The sequence below is a fragment of the Amblyomma maculatum genome, chromosome 2 (assembly GCF_055883805.1).
Source record: "Amblyomma maculatum isolate TAMU_Amacu chromosome 2, ASM5588380v1, whole genome shotgun sequence".
Lineage (NCBI taxonomy): Eukaryota > Metazoa > Arthropoda > Arachnida > Ixodida > Ixodidae > Amblyomma > Amblyomma maculatum.
This window is the reverse complement of record NC_139345.1, coordinates 185,215,064-185,231,350: the sequence shown is the minus strand read 5'-3', so window position 1 is coordinate 185,231,350 and position 16,287 is coordinate 185,215,064. Positions and strand designations below refer to the sequence as shown.

The 16,287-nt window shown below is 45.2% G+C and overlaps 1 protein-coding gene across 1 annotated transcript in view; it reads left to right on the top strand.

Moving 5' to 3' along the window:
* LOC146200598 (receptor-type tyrosine-protein phosphatase epsilon-like) overlaps window positions 1-16,287 on the top strand; it is a 169,194-nt gene that overhangs the window by 27,437 nt on the left and 125,470 nt on the right. Inside the window, exon 6 of the mRNA XM_084595572.1 lies at window positions 2,062-2,147. Within this exon, the coding sequence (XP_084451698.1) occupies window positions 2,062-2,147 (86 nt within the window). The remainder of the gene's footprint in view (window positions 1-2,061; window positions 2,148-16,287) is intronic.

The window sequence follows — 16,287 nt, the reverse complement described above, 5'->3', positions numbered from 1 at the left end:
ATCTCTCTCATTTCTCGGTGGACGGCAACACTTAAAATTTAAGCGTCAAAGTAGAGGTACATGTGTCGGCGGTTCGAATCCCTATCGCAGACTAGCCTTTTACTAGGTTTTCTAAACGCGATGCTGAGTAGGAAGAGAAATGGTGCAACATCAAACTGAACGCTGCACGAAGAGCGATTGCGTAACAGGTTTCATATTTTCGAAATCACGAGCGTGATTTTTACGACACGTTTTACGGCATGTTTTTGTTTAGTTTTAGGTTTAGGTTTAGGTTTATGATGTTTAACGTCTCAAAGTGGCTCAGACTATATAAGGGATGCCGTAGTGAAGGGCTTTGTAAATTTCGACCACCCGAGGTTCGTTAACGTACACCGACATCGCACAGCACAACGGGGCCTTCATTTTCGCCTCTTTAGGCGCTATCTCACTTGTGGGGTACGACGACGGGTTTTCGGCTGAACGATCCCGAAATTGCTTAAAAAGTGGCGCCAATGATCCAAATGCGAAGTGTGGGAACTAGCAAGCCGCGTTTCATCTCGCTTTCGGTACGACTGTAGGGATTCGTTGTGTGGAGCCGATCAAGGACTGAAAAAATCGGTGACTAGGGGACGAGCATGGTAGCACAATGGCTTTCTGCCACTGCGGGGGTAGGACTCCTTAAGCCCCTAAATTTCACATGCGGGACGTTCTCCTGTGTTTTTAAGTGAAATGCACGTTGAAGCACAGCTTTACAGCAACGATTTCTGTACATAATACGTTTCTTTATTTAGCTTTTTTTTTTAAGCTGCCAAACCTGTTGGCTCTAAACTTTTGTTTCTTTATAGGCCTACGAAGTGATGAAAATATTTGTTACACGTAAGCTAGTTGCTACAAAGAACGTCTTCAGGAAGTGACACTCTGCTGAGTGTGTGACTAGAAGAGTTGTTCTCATGCCGTATGACCAAGCACTCCGCTAAAAACGTAGAGAAGTGTGGCAAAAAATCTGGACCTCAGGGCATAATGAAATATGTAAACGAAAACTAAAGGAGTATGTTTTTACATATTCTAAAATGCCCTGAGGCAATAAACAATGTTATTAAAAAATTCTTGACGTACAATATTTTTCCAAATATGACAGCCAACAGGGTTTGCCTCTGAGCCGTGCTGTTTACACGTTACGATACCTGTAAATACTCAAAAGGTCCCGAAAGATGAGGTCGCGGTTCTTCTTAACATGTACATGTCTAAAGGTTAATAAAAGGCAACATGATAGCTCCACTACACCGGAAAGAAGAAAACCCTGTTGCAAAGCTCGTTGTTCTTGTTCGTTAATGAGCTTGGCGTCCCAAAGCGGCTCATGCTTACGAGGCGCGGTTTGCGGAGTCCTTCGAAAAATCTCAGCCATCTGTTGCTTTTTACCTGCAGTGATATCGCAGTTTGCAAGGGCTCCTTACGCTTCGCTTACATCGATACGCAGCCGCCGTGGACGGAATCTCACCCGCCTCCTTGGCATCAGTTGCCGAAATGTCTACTGACTAAGCCACCAGGGCGGGTCTTTTGTGTGGTTACTGTTGTCAAAGACCTTACACGCACGCACACTTACGCTGGACGTTGCACATGCAAACAGCCCAATATTGGTGTGCATTTCTAAGCTTCTTGCATTTTTTTCCTTGTTTTGTGTGCAATAAACTGGGCTGTTTGATGAATTGGTTAGGAACGACTTCTCGATCAGCCTGTATCACGTCACGATTGCACTAAAACCAACGAGTACATGCACTGGCTGCAAATTTAAACTAAATATATTCACGTCCTCTGCGACAATTGTAGGCCACATAATTTCTTATTTGCTTAACGAAGCGTTATGTACTTTGTAATGTTCAGTATATGTAGGCTTGAAGGGGCACGGTGAAAGTCACAAAGAAGAAAGCAGTTCTCTGCCGCTTTGGCAACATCTCACATTGCACTGCAAACATTTTTTTCTCTCTTTTAAAATTGAAAGCATTGAGCATGCATGGGGTTCACGCATCTCAAAAAATATCTGTGATATTGTTTTCGGTAACATGTTGCTTTATGTCTGTGTAGAAAGAAGAAAACTCCGCAGCAGCATCGAAGCACCACAAGTGATTTCGACGACGATCCTAACAACAACTTCGAAAATGTTGCGAAACGTAAGGCTTTCACTATACAAACCCATGCTCTTTCATTCCGTTTGTATTTGAAGTTTGACGATTTTAATTTAAGATGCATTTGGTTAGCTAGGCATTTACGTTTAGGAAGCGCTAGAGATGCACACCTTGTAGAAAATATGGATATTTGGCTAGAGTTCTAAACTGCTTCAGTAGAGACTGCAATTTTCATCGACGCTTCCTGGATTTCAGATACTCCTTAACGATTCAATGTGAAGGCAAAATAATTGATCCGTAAGGGTGATAGAGTGAATTGCAAGGAAAGGCAAACATGGCAGAGGGCGGCAGGAAGTTAGGGGAAGGAATAACATCAAGATGCTTGCGGGAAGCAAATGTGCACAGTTGGCATAGGACATTGTTAATTGCAAAGCTATAGAAGTGGTTAGTGGGCCCTTCATTGAGAATAGTCCGGATGGCAATGATGATGATGATGAAATATTTCACCGGCCGTCTCGTAATATAAGCTTCAATTCATCATTCCATATTCATGCCACCCAAAAAAGGCCGCGTATAGCGACGGTATGAGGAAAGAATAAGGCAGTGCACTTTGTCTCCTGAATGCAAGCATGCTCTACGATAGCTCCCATAAAAAACTTAGAGGGGTAGAGCACGGAGCCAGTGGTCGCCCGGATATTTCCTTAGTTTCCGCGCCCCCATCCGGCCGTACTTTCTGTTATCAACGGGAACATGTTCACACACACACACGCACACAAAAACACACAAACAGAAAATCTACAGGAAGCATTTTTCAGTGTCTGCTTTTTGCAGATGAATGCGTTATTTAGACTCAAATAACCAATTCTGAAGATAGTCTTAGCTTGCGATGCGACTTGTTAGCTGTAGAGAATGTGTGAAAAAAATGGAAAATGTCCTTAAACACTGCTAAAGGTAGAGTTATGCACTTTCATAGGCTGTACAATTTGACGGAACCTAACTACATTCTCTTTGGATCTGAGATACAGGATACTAAAACATATACATATCAAGGAGTACAGCGTTCTAACGATGTTACATAGTCCAACTCCATTACGTACACCACATCAGCACTAAGCCGATCCTGGACTATCTTCAACGTTCTATGAAGCTCGCTCCAGCAGGCATACAGTCATTAGCCTATACCACATTAATACGCCTTAAATTAGAATATTCCACCGCCGTTTTGTACCCACACCCACAGTGCCTTTCTGATAGTATTGAGACTATGCAAAATCGCGCCGTTACATTTTCTATTGCGATGTTTCATCGTGCATTACTGCAACCAAATTAAAGGACCGTGCTGGCTTACTGCTACTAAAGCATCATCGAAGTTTATCCAGCATAGTTTTTGCTTTTAATCAAGCTCCTACGTGAAGAAATGCTCTCCATTTTCATACCATCAAAAAAATAGTCAACAGATGTCATATTCTTGTCCAAAAACAAAAACCAAATGGTGTCTTTCTTCATTCGGTCCACAAATGATTGGAACAGCCTTTCCAACGTCGCTGCAAACACTGAAAATTTCACTGAATTCAAAGACACGCTCTATTCAATTTATGCACCTTAGTGTCCAGTATCTATCTTGTGAAGCATTGTTCTATTGCACTTTACTTTTAGTTTCCAGTACTTTCTTGTTTTTCGTGACCCTGTTTTTCGTCCACAGTTCGTCGCCCGTTTATCTTTTATCTTCTTCTGTTACTTGTTTTGTAACCGTTGTAGTGGAAATTAAGAAGAAATGGACATGGGCAGGACATGTAGTGCGAAGAGAGGATAACCGATGGTCGCTGAGGGTAACAAACTGGATTCCAAGGGAAGGAAAGCGTAGCAGGGGGCGGCAGAAAGTTAGGTGGGCGGATGAGATTAAGAAGTTCGCAGGGGTCAAGTGGATGCAGCTAGCACAGAACCGGGTTAAGTGGAGAACTATGGGAGAGGGCTTCGCCCTGCAGTGGGTATAATCAGGCTGATGATGATGATGATGATGAATCGTTGTAGCTGTTTGGCTGTGTAATTTCTACTCTGTATAGGCATAGTGCAGAATTTAGTCCGCTTTTTGTTGTTTAGTTGTCAATGTAATCCCTAATGTAAATGCCGTTCTGGGACCTTCGATGTTACAAAGATAAATTAATAAGTACGTGCTCTAAGTAATCACCCAAGTAGTGCTACTGTTTCTCTTCGGTTGCATATTTTTCAACGGAGTGAGATCGTTAACTCAGCTCTAAATTAACTTTAGCTTTTTATTTGGGAGTCTACTTTTTAGCAATTTTTGTTTTAAGTTGTAAGCTGCACTTCAATTGTCAATCACAAATAAAGGTTAACGATTATGAACCAAGTCTGGCAGTTAGTGTAGCGCTAGCTTAATTGGTTTACGCTATTCAAAGATAATGAATTGATACTATGAAGGGCCATTTCAGTCACAGTTATTCAGTTAATGCTAACTGAATAAGACTTAGAATCAGTCAAGCTCGATTATGATATGCATAAGCTATCAAAAAATAGAACAGGTGCGGATTACACCCGATACAGCCTTGTGCATTGTGCACAAATATTCTGCACACTGATTCCGTTACACGCTCCGTACAAGCATTCTGCACAAGCCACGCATTAGTGTCGCACATTGAAAAACTGGAGATACAAAATGCATTCGCGCTCCAGGTGTTTAGCACTGCATAGAGCAGGATGTTGATGATGAACTGATTTTTATGGCCCAAGGGCATCTTAGGCCAAAATAGCAGGATGTTATGCAGACGGGAAACGTTCAAATATTGTCGCATACCTCCTTGAAGCATCCTGCCATCGAACGTTATGCGAAGAGAGAATGTAAGCACGTTACGCTTCGAGCTTAGTTGCGTGCTGGAGAATAAAATGGCAGTAAAGTCAGAACTATACATAGCTTGGTGCGAGGCAACAGATCAAAGGGCATGCACGTTTGAGTAACGCGAACCTTCGAGCATTAGTTATTGTGCGAGAAATAGAAATGTTTCACAGTGGCGTTCTTTTTCTCTCTACCAAAATCACACAGCAAAATATGAATCCGGACTAGTCGAAGAATGCAGATACTATTTATTTTTTATTAATTTATTGTTACCCTCAAGGTAAGAACATTGCAGAGGGGAGTAGGTGGAGTACAAGAATACAAAATATGCACAGCATAAAAAAGTATACAAGTAAAAAAAGATGTCAGCATAGTTAAGAATTGCGCAATATTGCATAAGTATACAAAATATGCGCAGCATAAAAAAAGTATACGAGTAAAAAAAGATGTCAGCATAGTTAAGAATTGCGCAATATAGCATAAGTATTATTTCGGACTCAAAAATGTATTAGAAGATATCATTAAACAATATGTAAACCGTATTTTCGCGGAAATGTTTAAATTCACGGTACTCTGAGGTGAACACCGAAAAATTAAAGCAAAAGTTATACAGTACTAACGAAAATTTGCATGGTCGACATTGCGCACGGCAGACTGGAATAATGAAAAATTAGTGATGGTTGCAATAGGAGTTGGAAGGCGATTCCAGTCTTTCGATGTGCGGGGTATGAATGAGTCTAGGAAACTTCTACTATTGCATGCAGTTGCCCACTTTGTGGATGTGGTCTAGGCGAGATAATATATAAGAAGGCGGAATGAGCAGTTTATTGCGTAGGCCATCATGATAAATTATCTTATTGAAGAGGCATATACGTGCGAGCTTTCCACGAGTTGCGAGAGTTAACAGGTTGAGATTAGCTTTCATCGTGGATACGCTGGCAGTGCGGTGATAGTTAGAGAAGATGAAGTGAGCTGCGTTGTTCTGAGTCATTTCTAGCTGGTTGATGAGATCATTAGTGCATGGCTCCCAAACTGACGATGCGTATTTGAGTTGCGAACGAACAATGGTTTTGTAGAAGAGAAGCTTAGTGTCAGCAGGGGCTGAGTGAAAGTTCCTTTTTTAAGTAGCCTAACAGGCGGTTAGCTTTGTTGACAATAAATTCGACTTGAGTTTTTCAGCTAAGGTTAGATGTGATGTGAATGCCTAGGTACTTGTATGACGTTACTGATTCGAGAGCAACGTTATTAAGATAATATGCAGGTAAGGTGCCAGTCGACCTTGACACTCGTAAGAATTTACATTTGTTAACATTTAGTGGATGCGAGAGTTGGACTGTGAAAAAGGCTGACCGCCGAAGAACTGACGCGTTTGAATTGTGGTGCTGGCGAAGACTCTTAAGAGTTCCTTGGACTGCCAGAAGATCAAATCAGTCGATATTGCCGACCATAAACCCTGACTGCTCATTGGAGGGTCAAATTCTAAAGTTAAAGCTCAGCTACTTTGGTCATCTGATGAGAAGAGAGGAGTCGCTGGAGAAAGATTTGATGTTGGGAAAGGTTGAGGGTCGCCGGAGAAGGGGTAGGCAGCGAACGCGATGGTTAGATGGCATTCTCGAGGCATTGCAGATGAAGCTATGTGATGTTAAGAAGATAGTGAGAGACCGGAAAGCGTGGCGTGACATGGTCCATAGGGTCACGAAGAGTCGGACAAGACTGAACGCCTGAACTGAACTGAACATTTAGTGTCATTTTCCATGCATCGCACCAGGAAGAGATATTGTTAATATCAGTTTGTATTGCGCGTACTTCATCATCAGTTATTATTTCACGGAAACGAACACAATCATCGGCAAATAGATGAATTGATGAGGTAACGGAATCAGGCAGGTCATTAATGAATATTAAGAAGAGTAAGGGCCCGAGCACGGTACCTTGCGAAACACCAGAAAGGACGGGGTGTAAGCTTGAGTTAGTGCCATTAGCTGCTACTAACTGCTGACGTCCTGTTAGAAAGCATTCAAGCCATTTCAGTACATTAGTATCAAGTCCTATTGTGCGCAGTTTTAGTAGCAGAAGCCGGTGGCAAACCTTATCAAACGCCTTCGCGAATTCTAAAAATATGCAATGTGCAGTTGAACGACGATCAAGAATTGTATGCAGCCTGTGGGTAAAAATGATAAGTTGTGTTTCGTACGAATATGACTTGCGAAAATCATGTTGTGGGTGATGAAAAAACGTGTTAGATTCTAAACAGTTTACTATTTGTGAAAAAGGGATATGTTCGAGAATCGTACAAGGGATACTGGTAATTGAAATAGGGCGATAGTTATTAGGTGAATGTTTGTTTCCAGATTTACGTTCTGGAACCACTTTCCCTATTTTCCAGTCTGCCGGCGTTGTACTATGCTCAAGAGATTGCTGGAATACTTTAGACAAAATAATCGAGGAATATAATCTCGTGCTTTTTAAAAACTTTGAGTTTCTGCAGTCAGTTCCGGCAGCTGCAAAATGTTTCAGGCCATCGATAATGTTTGCAATTCCATCGTGGTTAATAGTGACAGTGTACAGGGTCGTCCACTTCTAGCTATAACACAGACGCTGCTTTCAAATCAACATTACGTACGAAACAGCCACATATCGATGCAAATCGATGCACGCACACAGGGACCCGGATGTGCTGCTTCACATGGTCTGCCACTTAGCTTTATTGTGTGGCCGGTTCGAACGCAACAGCGTTTTGAAGGCGGTGAGCGTGTTATAGCTAGAAGTGGACGAGGTTGTAGATTGGTAGATAATTATAAGCGCGACAAAAAGGCATGTTGTTAGACATGGATTTTTTGAAGAAACTGGAGAAAACTTTGTTTAATATTGATGAGCATTCACTGTCAGGAATAGGTTCGTCGTCCGAGCTTGTTAGAGTGATTTTAGACCTGTCTGACGGATTAACAGCTTTCCAAAATTTTCTAGGATTTGCTAGCAGCATATCCGGTAAAGTCTTTGTGAGAAACATTTTTTTAGCATATTTAACGGCTGAAATATAAGCATCATTTGCGACGCGATACGATGACCCGCGAAACTGGCTGCGTGAGGTTTTAGCTAGTTGGTATAAGCGCTTATTTCGGTTAGATAGCCGCCTAATGTGCGAGTTATACCGCCCATTATATTTGGATTATATGGGATATTTCGAATAGGAATGAAACGGTTAGTAAGCTTAGCAACCTTGTTCTTAAACAATGTCCAGTTAACTTCAACGGGACGTAGCTGGTTGGTATCCTTACGTAGGAGCTTCGTTAGAAAGAGTCTAAGCTCGTCGTTGATTTTATTAAAATCGGCGCGATGGTAATTACGCAGTGTTTTAGTCGTCTTAGATATTTTCTGTTTGGAGATGGTAATGCGAAAATTTAATACAAGATAATCACTCAAACCTGGTAAGAATGTTATTTCTGAGCATAATTCGGCGCTTGAACAAAGAACTAGATCTAGTATATTAGCTGTGGTATCTGTTATGCGTCTTGGTTGTGCGACATTCTGCGCGAGGTTAAAACACAAACATAAGTCTACAAATTCTTTAGAAGTCGAGGAACTAGAATTTTTAGGATTAGCGCCATCCAGCCAGTTAATTTCAGGAAAATAGTAAATATAGTAAACATCTTGCTAAAACATCTTGGTAAACATCTTGGTTGAAGGACGAACTGAAGCTTGAAGCCCCCTCCATCAACCTGCGTTAACCCGCGTGAGCGCAGGCAGAGGTAAGGCGTTGTAAGGGTGCCGGGCCTTTTCCAAGCGCACACAGCTGACATCTGAGCGCTGGGCCGGAGAATGCTCGCGCCCGGCCTTGGCCGACAGTGGGTTCTGAAGCGACTGCATATCGCATCCGAGGCGAAGGCACAGGCTGTTGAACCGCACGTCGCCTTCTACTTTTCTCTCTTTCCTTCCTTATTTATTTCTTTCCTCTTTATGTATTCTCTGCATTGAACAGAAATGAGGAGAATGCGAAAAATGTCACAAGCCAGCACTTTGTCAGCCCTCAGCCCCCGGTAATCGATTCAACGAGCGCCACACAGCTATACATGATCACTATACCGGCATTGGTTTGGTGTGCCTGTTAGACTAATGCGCATTTGCTGCACAAATGTATTGTTACATGTTGGTGACAATTCCGTAGGCCATAAACGAATCGACAGGTGTGACACTGCAGTAACCACTTTATTGTGCTGACTTGCGCTTCCAAATCAACTAAGCAACACGGCGGGGGTGGCAGCAGCAAACTTCCTCGCTTTTCGTCGAACATAGAATGCCCGTTGTATTCGGCAGTGCTAAATACGTAGGCGCAGAAACATCTGGATAAAGCAACCAAGCGATACTGGAAAAATTCGAAATAATGCGAAAACAGTTGTGCTCGCCTTTCATTCTTCCAGACTAATCTCGAAGAATCTCGCGATGCAAAGAAAGTGATAAAAGCACGTTTCGCGATACCCAGCATGAACAAGCAAAGAACACAAGATCGGTTGGTGCCTTACAGTCACAGCGATAATGCCGTATGTTGGCGGCTGCGGAAAACAGCAAATAAAGGTTAGCGGCAGTTTGCTAATTCCCCAATATTGAAAGCAAAGTAGGAAGCAATCACTTTAACAGATAGGGCAAGTTCAATATTGTTACGCCCTTACCGTCGCGACGGAGACCTTCTAGACGGTTCAGTACGCTAGGTACACACGGCTAGCGGGAACGACACAAGTGCCACAAGACAAAGGTCGAACGGGCGCTGTCGTGACGCTGGGGCTACGTCGACCCGGCCTTCACTTGGTAGCGTGCAGAGACTCGGGGTTGAAGTAGGATTGAATCTTCGAAGTTGGTGAAATATGTACAAGCAGGTTTAATGGCACTTTGAGAAACTTATTTACAAGATTATTTACACGAAAAAGAAGGGTACATCAGCAAAATGGCAAGCGTTAAGAGTTCATAGCGAGAAGCGACTGGATGAGCCGTTTACCCAGGGCTCAGAGCGACATTTCGTGCTCTGCATCGTCCTTAAAACCCCCTATGTCCAGCCCCTCTCTGAAGATGCTGACCAACCAAATCCAGGGCACGCCCCTCAGATATCGGCATCCAATCGAACACATCACTGCACTGATGGTCTGAAGCACTGACTGGCCCGGCATTGTTTCGTTGAGCCTGGTCACTTGTTGGCGGGAAAAGCTTGGGAACGGCGAGGAGGTACATTTCTATTCTTCAGCCAAGAATCGATAGGCAGCTGGTTCCGGCAAGTGGATTTACTTCTCAGAAACCCAAGTGCACGTGGGCGCCGCATACGCTCCCAGCATTGTCCGTTTTCGACAATTGCAAATCTTTCCTGCATTCCTGGGAAATCACTTAATGGCTGTATGCGTCATGCTCCTTTCTTGTCCTGCACGTCAGCGGACATGTCACTCTGTCGTCTCCTTTGGATAGGAGGCATTCCTCACTGGACGATAGGGCTTCTCGACTGGAAGGGTGAACAAAAGAAAGAAAGCACTTCCTGCATTTCCCGCAGGGGGACGTTTCTTTGTGTTTTTCCAGACGTTCTCTTGACAGGGTCAATTTGGCATTTGCAGGGTGTCCACAAAGCAAAACAGGCTTACAAAACAGGATTCCTGGAAACAGGCTCACGTAGAGCCATTGGACCATCACCACATATCCACAGCACTTATCCATGCCCACAGGCGAACAATAGAGCGCGCAAATGCGGATGCATGGTCGTAACAGCCTCCTCCCCCGTCAGAAGAGTCTCGGAGGGCAGCAGTCGCAGCTGCTGCATGAAGAGACGACCTAATGGCCTGCACGTGAACGCTTGAAGCTCGCTGTTGCTTGTCGCGTTGTCTTGATTGTCGTAGGCCAAATTGCTCGAGCTGTCTGAAACTCAACCACATGTCGAAGCAAGCACTCGGCTCCCGTCTGAAGAGGCCAGGTCAAAAGAAAACTGCCATTGTTGTTCGAGAAAAGCCCACTCTCAAGACGTTCAGGACCCACGTATTCCTAGAAAACCAAACGTGCTGCTTTACATAGTCACACATATACAAGCGCACGAGAAAAAAAATATAAAAACCTGATTATCAATTTGGATACATGGTGAGGAACACCTCGGACTGCTTAGAAACAGCGGCTAAGCGCGTCCGCATTCCCATTTAACTTCCCCTTTTTGTATCTTATTTCAAAATTGTACTGCTGTAAAATCAAGCTCCACCTAAGAAGGCGACTGTTCTTTAATGTCGCAGTTTGCAGCCAAGCCAGGGGACAATGGTCCGTCTCTACGGTGAATTTGGCCCCTCCAAGATAGCACTTCAATTTTTGAATGGCCCATACAATGCAAGCGCACTCTTTCTCTGACGCGCAATAAGCCCTCTCTCTAGAACTCAGTTTTCTGCTCAAGTAGAGCACGGGGTGCTCATTACCGTCGTCATCTCTCTGGCAGAGAACAGCACCTAGCCCTCGATCACTGGCATCACACTGGACCGTGAATTCTCGGTCATAGTCTGGAGCTCGCAATACCGGACGGCTAATCAGCACAGCCTTCAGGTTTACGAAGGAGGCTTCCTTTTGTTCGTCCCAGACTACATTTGTCGGTTCTGTCTTGCGGAGAGCGTCGGTCAGAGGGCTAGCCAAAGCTGAATAGTTAGGGATGTAGTGATTGTAGTACCCAGTCAGACCCAGGAATGCTCGAATTTCCGTCTTCGTGCTCGGCCGCGGGTAGTCTGCTACCGCAGAAATCTTAATCTCGCTGGGTTTCCTGAAACCTTGACCTACATTGTGACCCAAGTAGTCCACGGTCGCCCTTGCCAGGCAACATTTCTCGGCCTTTACGGTTAGTCCAGCTTGACGCAAAAGGCTCAGTACAGCTCTTAGATGTACCATATGGTCCGCCCATGAGTCGGAAAAAACCGCCATGTCGTCTAAATAAGGCACCGCGAATGTTTCACACCCCTTTAAAACCCTATCCATGAGTCGGGAAAAACAAAATGGAGCATTTTTGAGCCCGAAACTCATCATTGTTGGCTGGTAGCTGCCCGTCGGAGTGACGAAAGCCGCGTATCTGCTGGCGCGTTCAGTGAGCGGTACTTGCCAGTATCCTCGAGTAAGGTCCAGCGTAGTCACATATGCCGCTCTACTGACCTGTTCTACTCTCTCCTCAATATTCGGAATAGGATACACTTGATCCCTGGTGAGAGAATTTAGCTTTCGGTAGTCTACCACAGGCCTAGGGTCTTTACCTGGAGCTTCTACTAAGATCATAGGCGAAGCATAATCGCTTTCCGAGGGTTTTATTACTCCCAATTCCAGCATGCGAGTTACTTCCCTATCCAGAATTTCTCTTTGCCTTGGAGAAAATCGGTAGCACCTTGATCGCACTGGCACGTCTGAAGTCAGCTCAATATCGTGCTCAGTCAAATCAGTCCTGCCTGGCCTGTCCACGAAGCAGGCCTCAAACTCTGTTATTATTTCGCCCAGATCGGACAGCTGGGATTTCTTTAGTTCTCCTCTCTGCTCCGTCTTTTTGAGAAGCTCCTGAGCGTTGCTTCCTTTTCCGCTGAGGCAAATCAAGTTGTCCCCCATCTCCTCGGGAAGGTTTAACGTTAGATTTACCACGGCTTCCCTCTGCACATAAGGCTTCATAAGATTGCAATGATAAATGCGCACTTCTTTACGCCTACCGGGAATTTTCACTGCGTAGTTAGTGTTAGAAAGCTTTGCAACGACTTCAGCCGGTCCTTCCCACTGTACTTCGAGCTTATTCTGCCTTGAACTTCTCAGCAACATCACCTGGTCCCCGATACAAAACGTCCTTTGACGGGCTGTCTTATCATAGTACACCTTGGAACGAGCCTGGGCTGACTTCATGCTGGCCTCAACGAGTTCCTTAGTGTTATGTAAGCGATTCAAGAGGTTCAGAATGAATTCTACTACTGTTAGGTCTTCTCCGCGCCCCTCCCAGGCTTCGCGTACCATTCGCAAAGGTGAGCGCAGTGACCTTCCGTACACCAACTCGGCTGGGCTAAATCCAGTGGATTCGTGCGGCACTGACCGCAAAGCGAAAAGCGCTGCAGGCAGGCAGGTATCCCATTCGCGCTTGTTTTCATAGCACAGTCCCCTCAGGACTCGTTTGAGAACAGAGTGCCATCTTTCTACGCTGTTGCTCTGCGGATGATGGATCGAGCTATGCACTACCTTAATGCCGCATCGCTCGAGAAATGAGGTGGTGAGAACACTCGTGAAAACGCTACCCTGATCACTTTGGACCTCGGAAGGGAATCCAACTCGTGCAAACACTGACAGCAGCGAATCCACTACACTCTCGGACGTCACCTCGCGCAGCGGAACAGCCTCTGGAAACTTTGTGGCTGGGCATAACATAGTGAGGATATAACGGTACCCTGACTCTGTCACAGGAAGTGGCCCAACTACATCTATTACTAACCGGTGAAACGGCTCGGTAATGATTGGTACTAACACCATCGGAGCTTTCCACTTATCTTGCGCCTTTCCAACCCGCTGGCACGTGTCGCATGACCGTACAAAATTTTCCGTGTCCTTAAAACATCCAGGCCAATAGTATTCTTGCAACAGCCTCTGCTTTGTTTTCTTTATTCCAAGGTGACATGACCACGAGCTGCCATGGGAAAGTCGCAGTAAGTCTCCGCGGTACTTTTGGGGAACGACTAATTGGTCCCGCTCTACTCCGCGCTTATCCTTGAATAAGCGATACAGCACTCCCTTTCTCATCTCGAAAGAAATATTGTTTGCTGTCTTAGTGGCGCGGTGGCGCTCCCTTATCTCCTGTATCTTGGGATCATTGGCTTGCTCTATAGCTAAGTCCTCTCGGGTTCCACTTAAAAGTCTCGTGAGATTACCAGACACTGGCGGCAAGAGGTTACTCTCAAGAACGTCCTCATTCCGCGTCTCATCAAGCTCCCTTTCAAGTTGACATATCTGAGATGCCTCGCTCTCAAAGTTTTCTGACCTGCTATCTTCCGCATTTACCACTGTTTTAACTGCCGTTTCCTCCGCTGTGGATTTTTCTGGAATGAGCAGTGTAGCTAGTTCTCGCGCCTTTGAACGTGTTAATGCTTGCACAACTCTGTCTCCGAAAAGGATGCCCCTCTTTCGCAGCAGCATGTCCGATTTGTTGGAGAACAAATACGGATAGCACTTAGGAAGCTTTCCTGAAACGGCAGCCTCGGTTGTTAATTCGCCGAAAGGGCCCTCGATGACCACGTTCGCGATCGGCAAGCACACACTCTGTTCCTCAACTACCTGTCGGATCCATGCACACTGTCCTGTATAGTCGGAAGGCGATACATACGCCGGATGGACAACATCCATCGTTGCGGCCGAATCGCGCAGTACCTTGCAAGGCTTCCCGTTGACTACTAGGTCATGCAGGTAGGGTTCTAAAAGCTGCATATTTTCATCGCAGTCCCTGACATACGAGAAAGCAATCTTTTCTTTCCGGCAGTTGACGGCAATGTGACCCTGCTCATTACACCTAAAGCATGTGAGCGGCTTCCTAGCCTCAAGCTTATTCTTTGTGTTCTGCACGTTGGTCACTTCCCCACTTTTCTCACTGCCGTCCTTTCTAGGGAATTTGCCTGAAGAAACCTTCATTTCTTCGTTTCCAACTCTAGCAAAGTGCCTTTCCTGAGGGTTTTTCACACTGAACTTGGGATTGCGGGGCCTATCCACTGCTGGGTTGCTGAATTGTCGGCGCGAAGCATACTCCTCAATAAGTTCGGCAGCTTCAGTTGCCGACTTGATTTCGCCTCGGTCCTGTAACCAATTTCTTTCTTTTTCTGGGAGGCAGTTATAAAACTGCTCCAAAAGAATTCGCTCGACTACAGCGTCCCTATCACTGTAGGAATCTGTGCTCTTTAGCCACTCGCCCAAATTTACTCTTAAATTGTACAGGAATTCAGGGTAACTCTCGTCCCTGGACTTAGTAGCGTTCCGAAAACGTTGTCTGAACGCCTCGGCGCTAAGCCTATACTTTCTCAGAAGGCAAGCTTTGACCTTCTCGTAGTTGTCCGCGTCCTCCTTGCTTAGCCGCGCGACAACCTCCGCTGCCTCGCTGGGCAGAACCGTCAATAATCTCTGAGACCAAGTGTCTCGCTGGAAGGACAGTTTTTCGCAGGTTCGCTCAAAGTTAGCCAGATACAGACCGATATCCCCTGATATCACATATGGCTGCATGTACTTTGACATCTTGAAATCTGCCTCCTTGTTGAGACGAGGTACCGCTAGCTGGGGACAATCGCCCGACCTCTTGCTCAACTCTAGTTCTAATTTCCGGAGCTCAATTTCTTGGTCCAGCTTTTTTGCTTCTCTTTCAAGCTTCTCACGTTCGTGCTCCCTTTCCTCTTTTTCCCTCTCAAGTTCACGCTCCCTTTCCTCTTTTTCCCTCTGACGTTCGCGCTCCCTTTCCTCTTTTTCCCTCTGACGTTCGCGCTCCCTTTCCTCTTTTTCCCTCTCAAGTTCACGCTCACGCCTTTTTTCCTCTTTTTCCCGCTCTTTCTGCTGTCTGAGCTGCTCCTCCTTTTTTTGGGCGATGAGGTTCCATGCTTCACTGAGCTCCTCATCATCGGCTCCCAAATCTGTGATTGCCTTTATAATCAAAGGTTTTCGTGCCAAACCACTTGTATCAATTCCCAATTCCTCACACAATTGCAACAGTTCCGGTTTCTGCAGCTTTTGTAGGTCCATGATCGCTCCGAGTGTCGGCTACTTCCAAAACAACAGTGCAAACTACCAAACCTAAAGGCGTTTCAACACTTTTTACCAGTTCTAAAATCTAACCCTGTTCTAGAACCTGGTCCACATCAGAAGAAAAGCCAAGCACTCACCCACACATGCGATCGATGTTCCGAGCTGCTCTCTTGTTGGCCGATTGTTGCTCCTGCTTGTTGCTTGAGATGCCACCTCCGATCACCAGATGTTGTGGCTTGTAGATTCTGATCCACCTCGAATCACCAGATGTTGTAGCTTGTAGATCCAGATCCCACCTCCAGTCATCAGATGTTGTGGCTTGTAGATTCAGATCCCACCGCTGCCACCAGTTGTCGTGACGCTGGGGCTACGTCGACCCGGCCTTCACTTGGTAGCGTGCAGAGACTCGGGGTTGAAGTAGGATTGAATCTTCGAAGTTGGTGAAATATGTACAAGCAGCTTTAATGGCACTTTGAGAAACTTATTTACAAGATTATTTACACAAAAAAGAAGGGTACATCAGCAAAATGGCAAGCGTTAAGAGTTCATAGCGAGAAGCGACTGGATGAGCCGTTTACCCAGGGCTCAGAGCGACATTTCGTG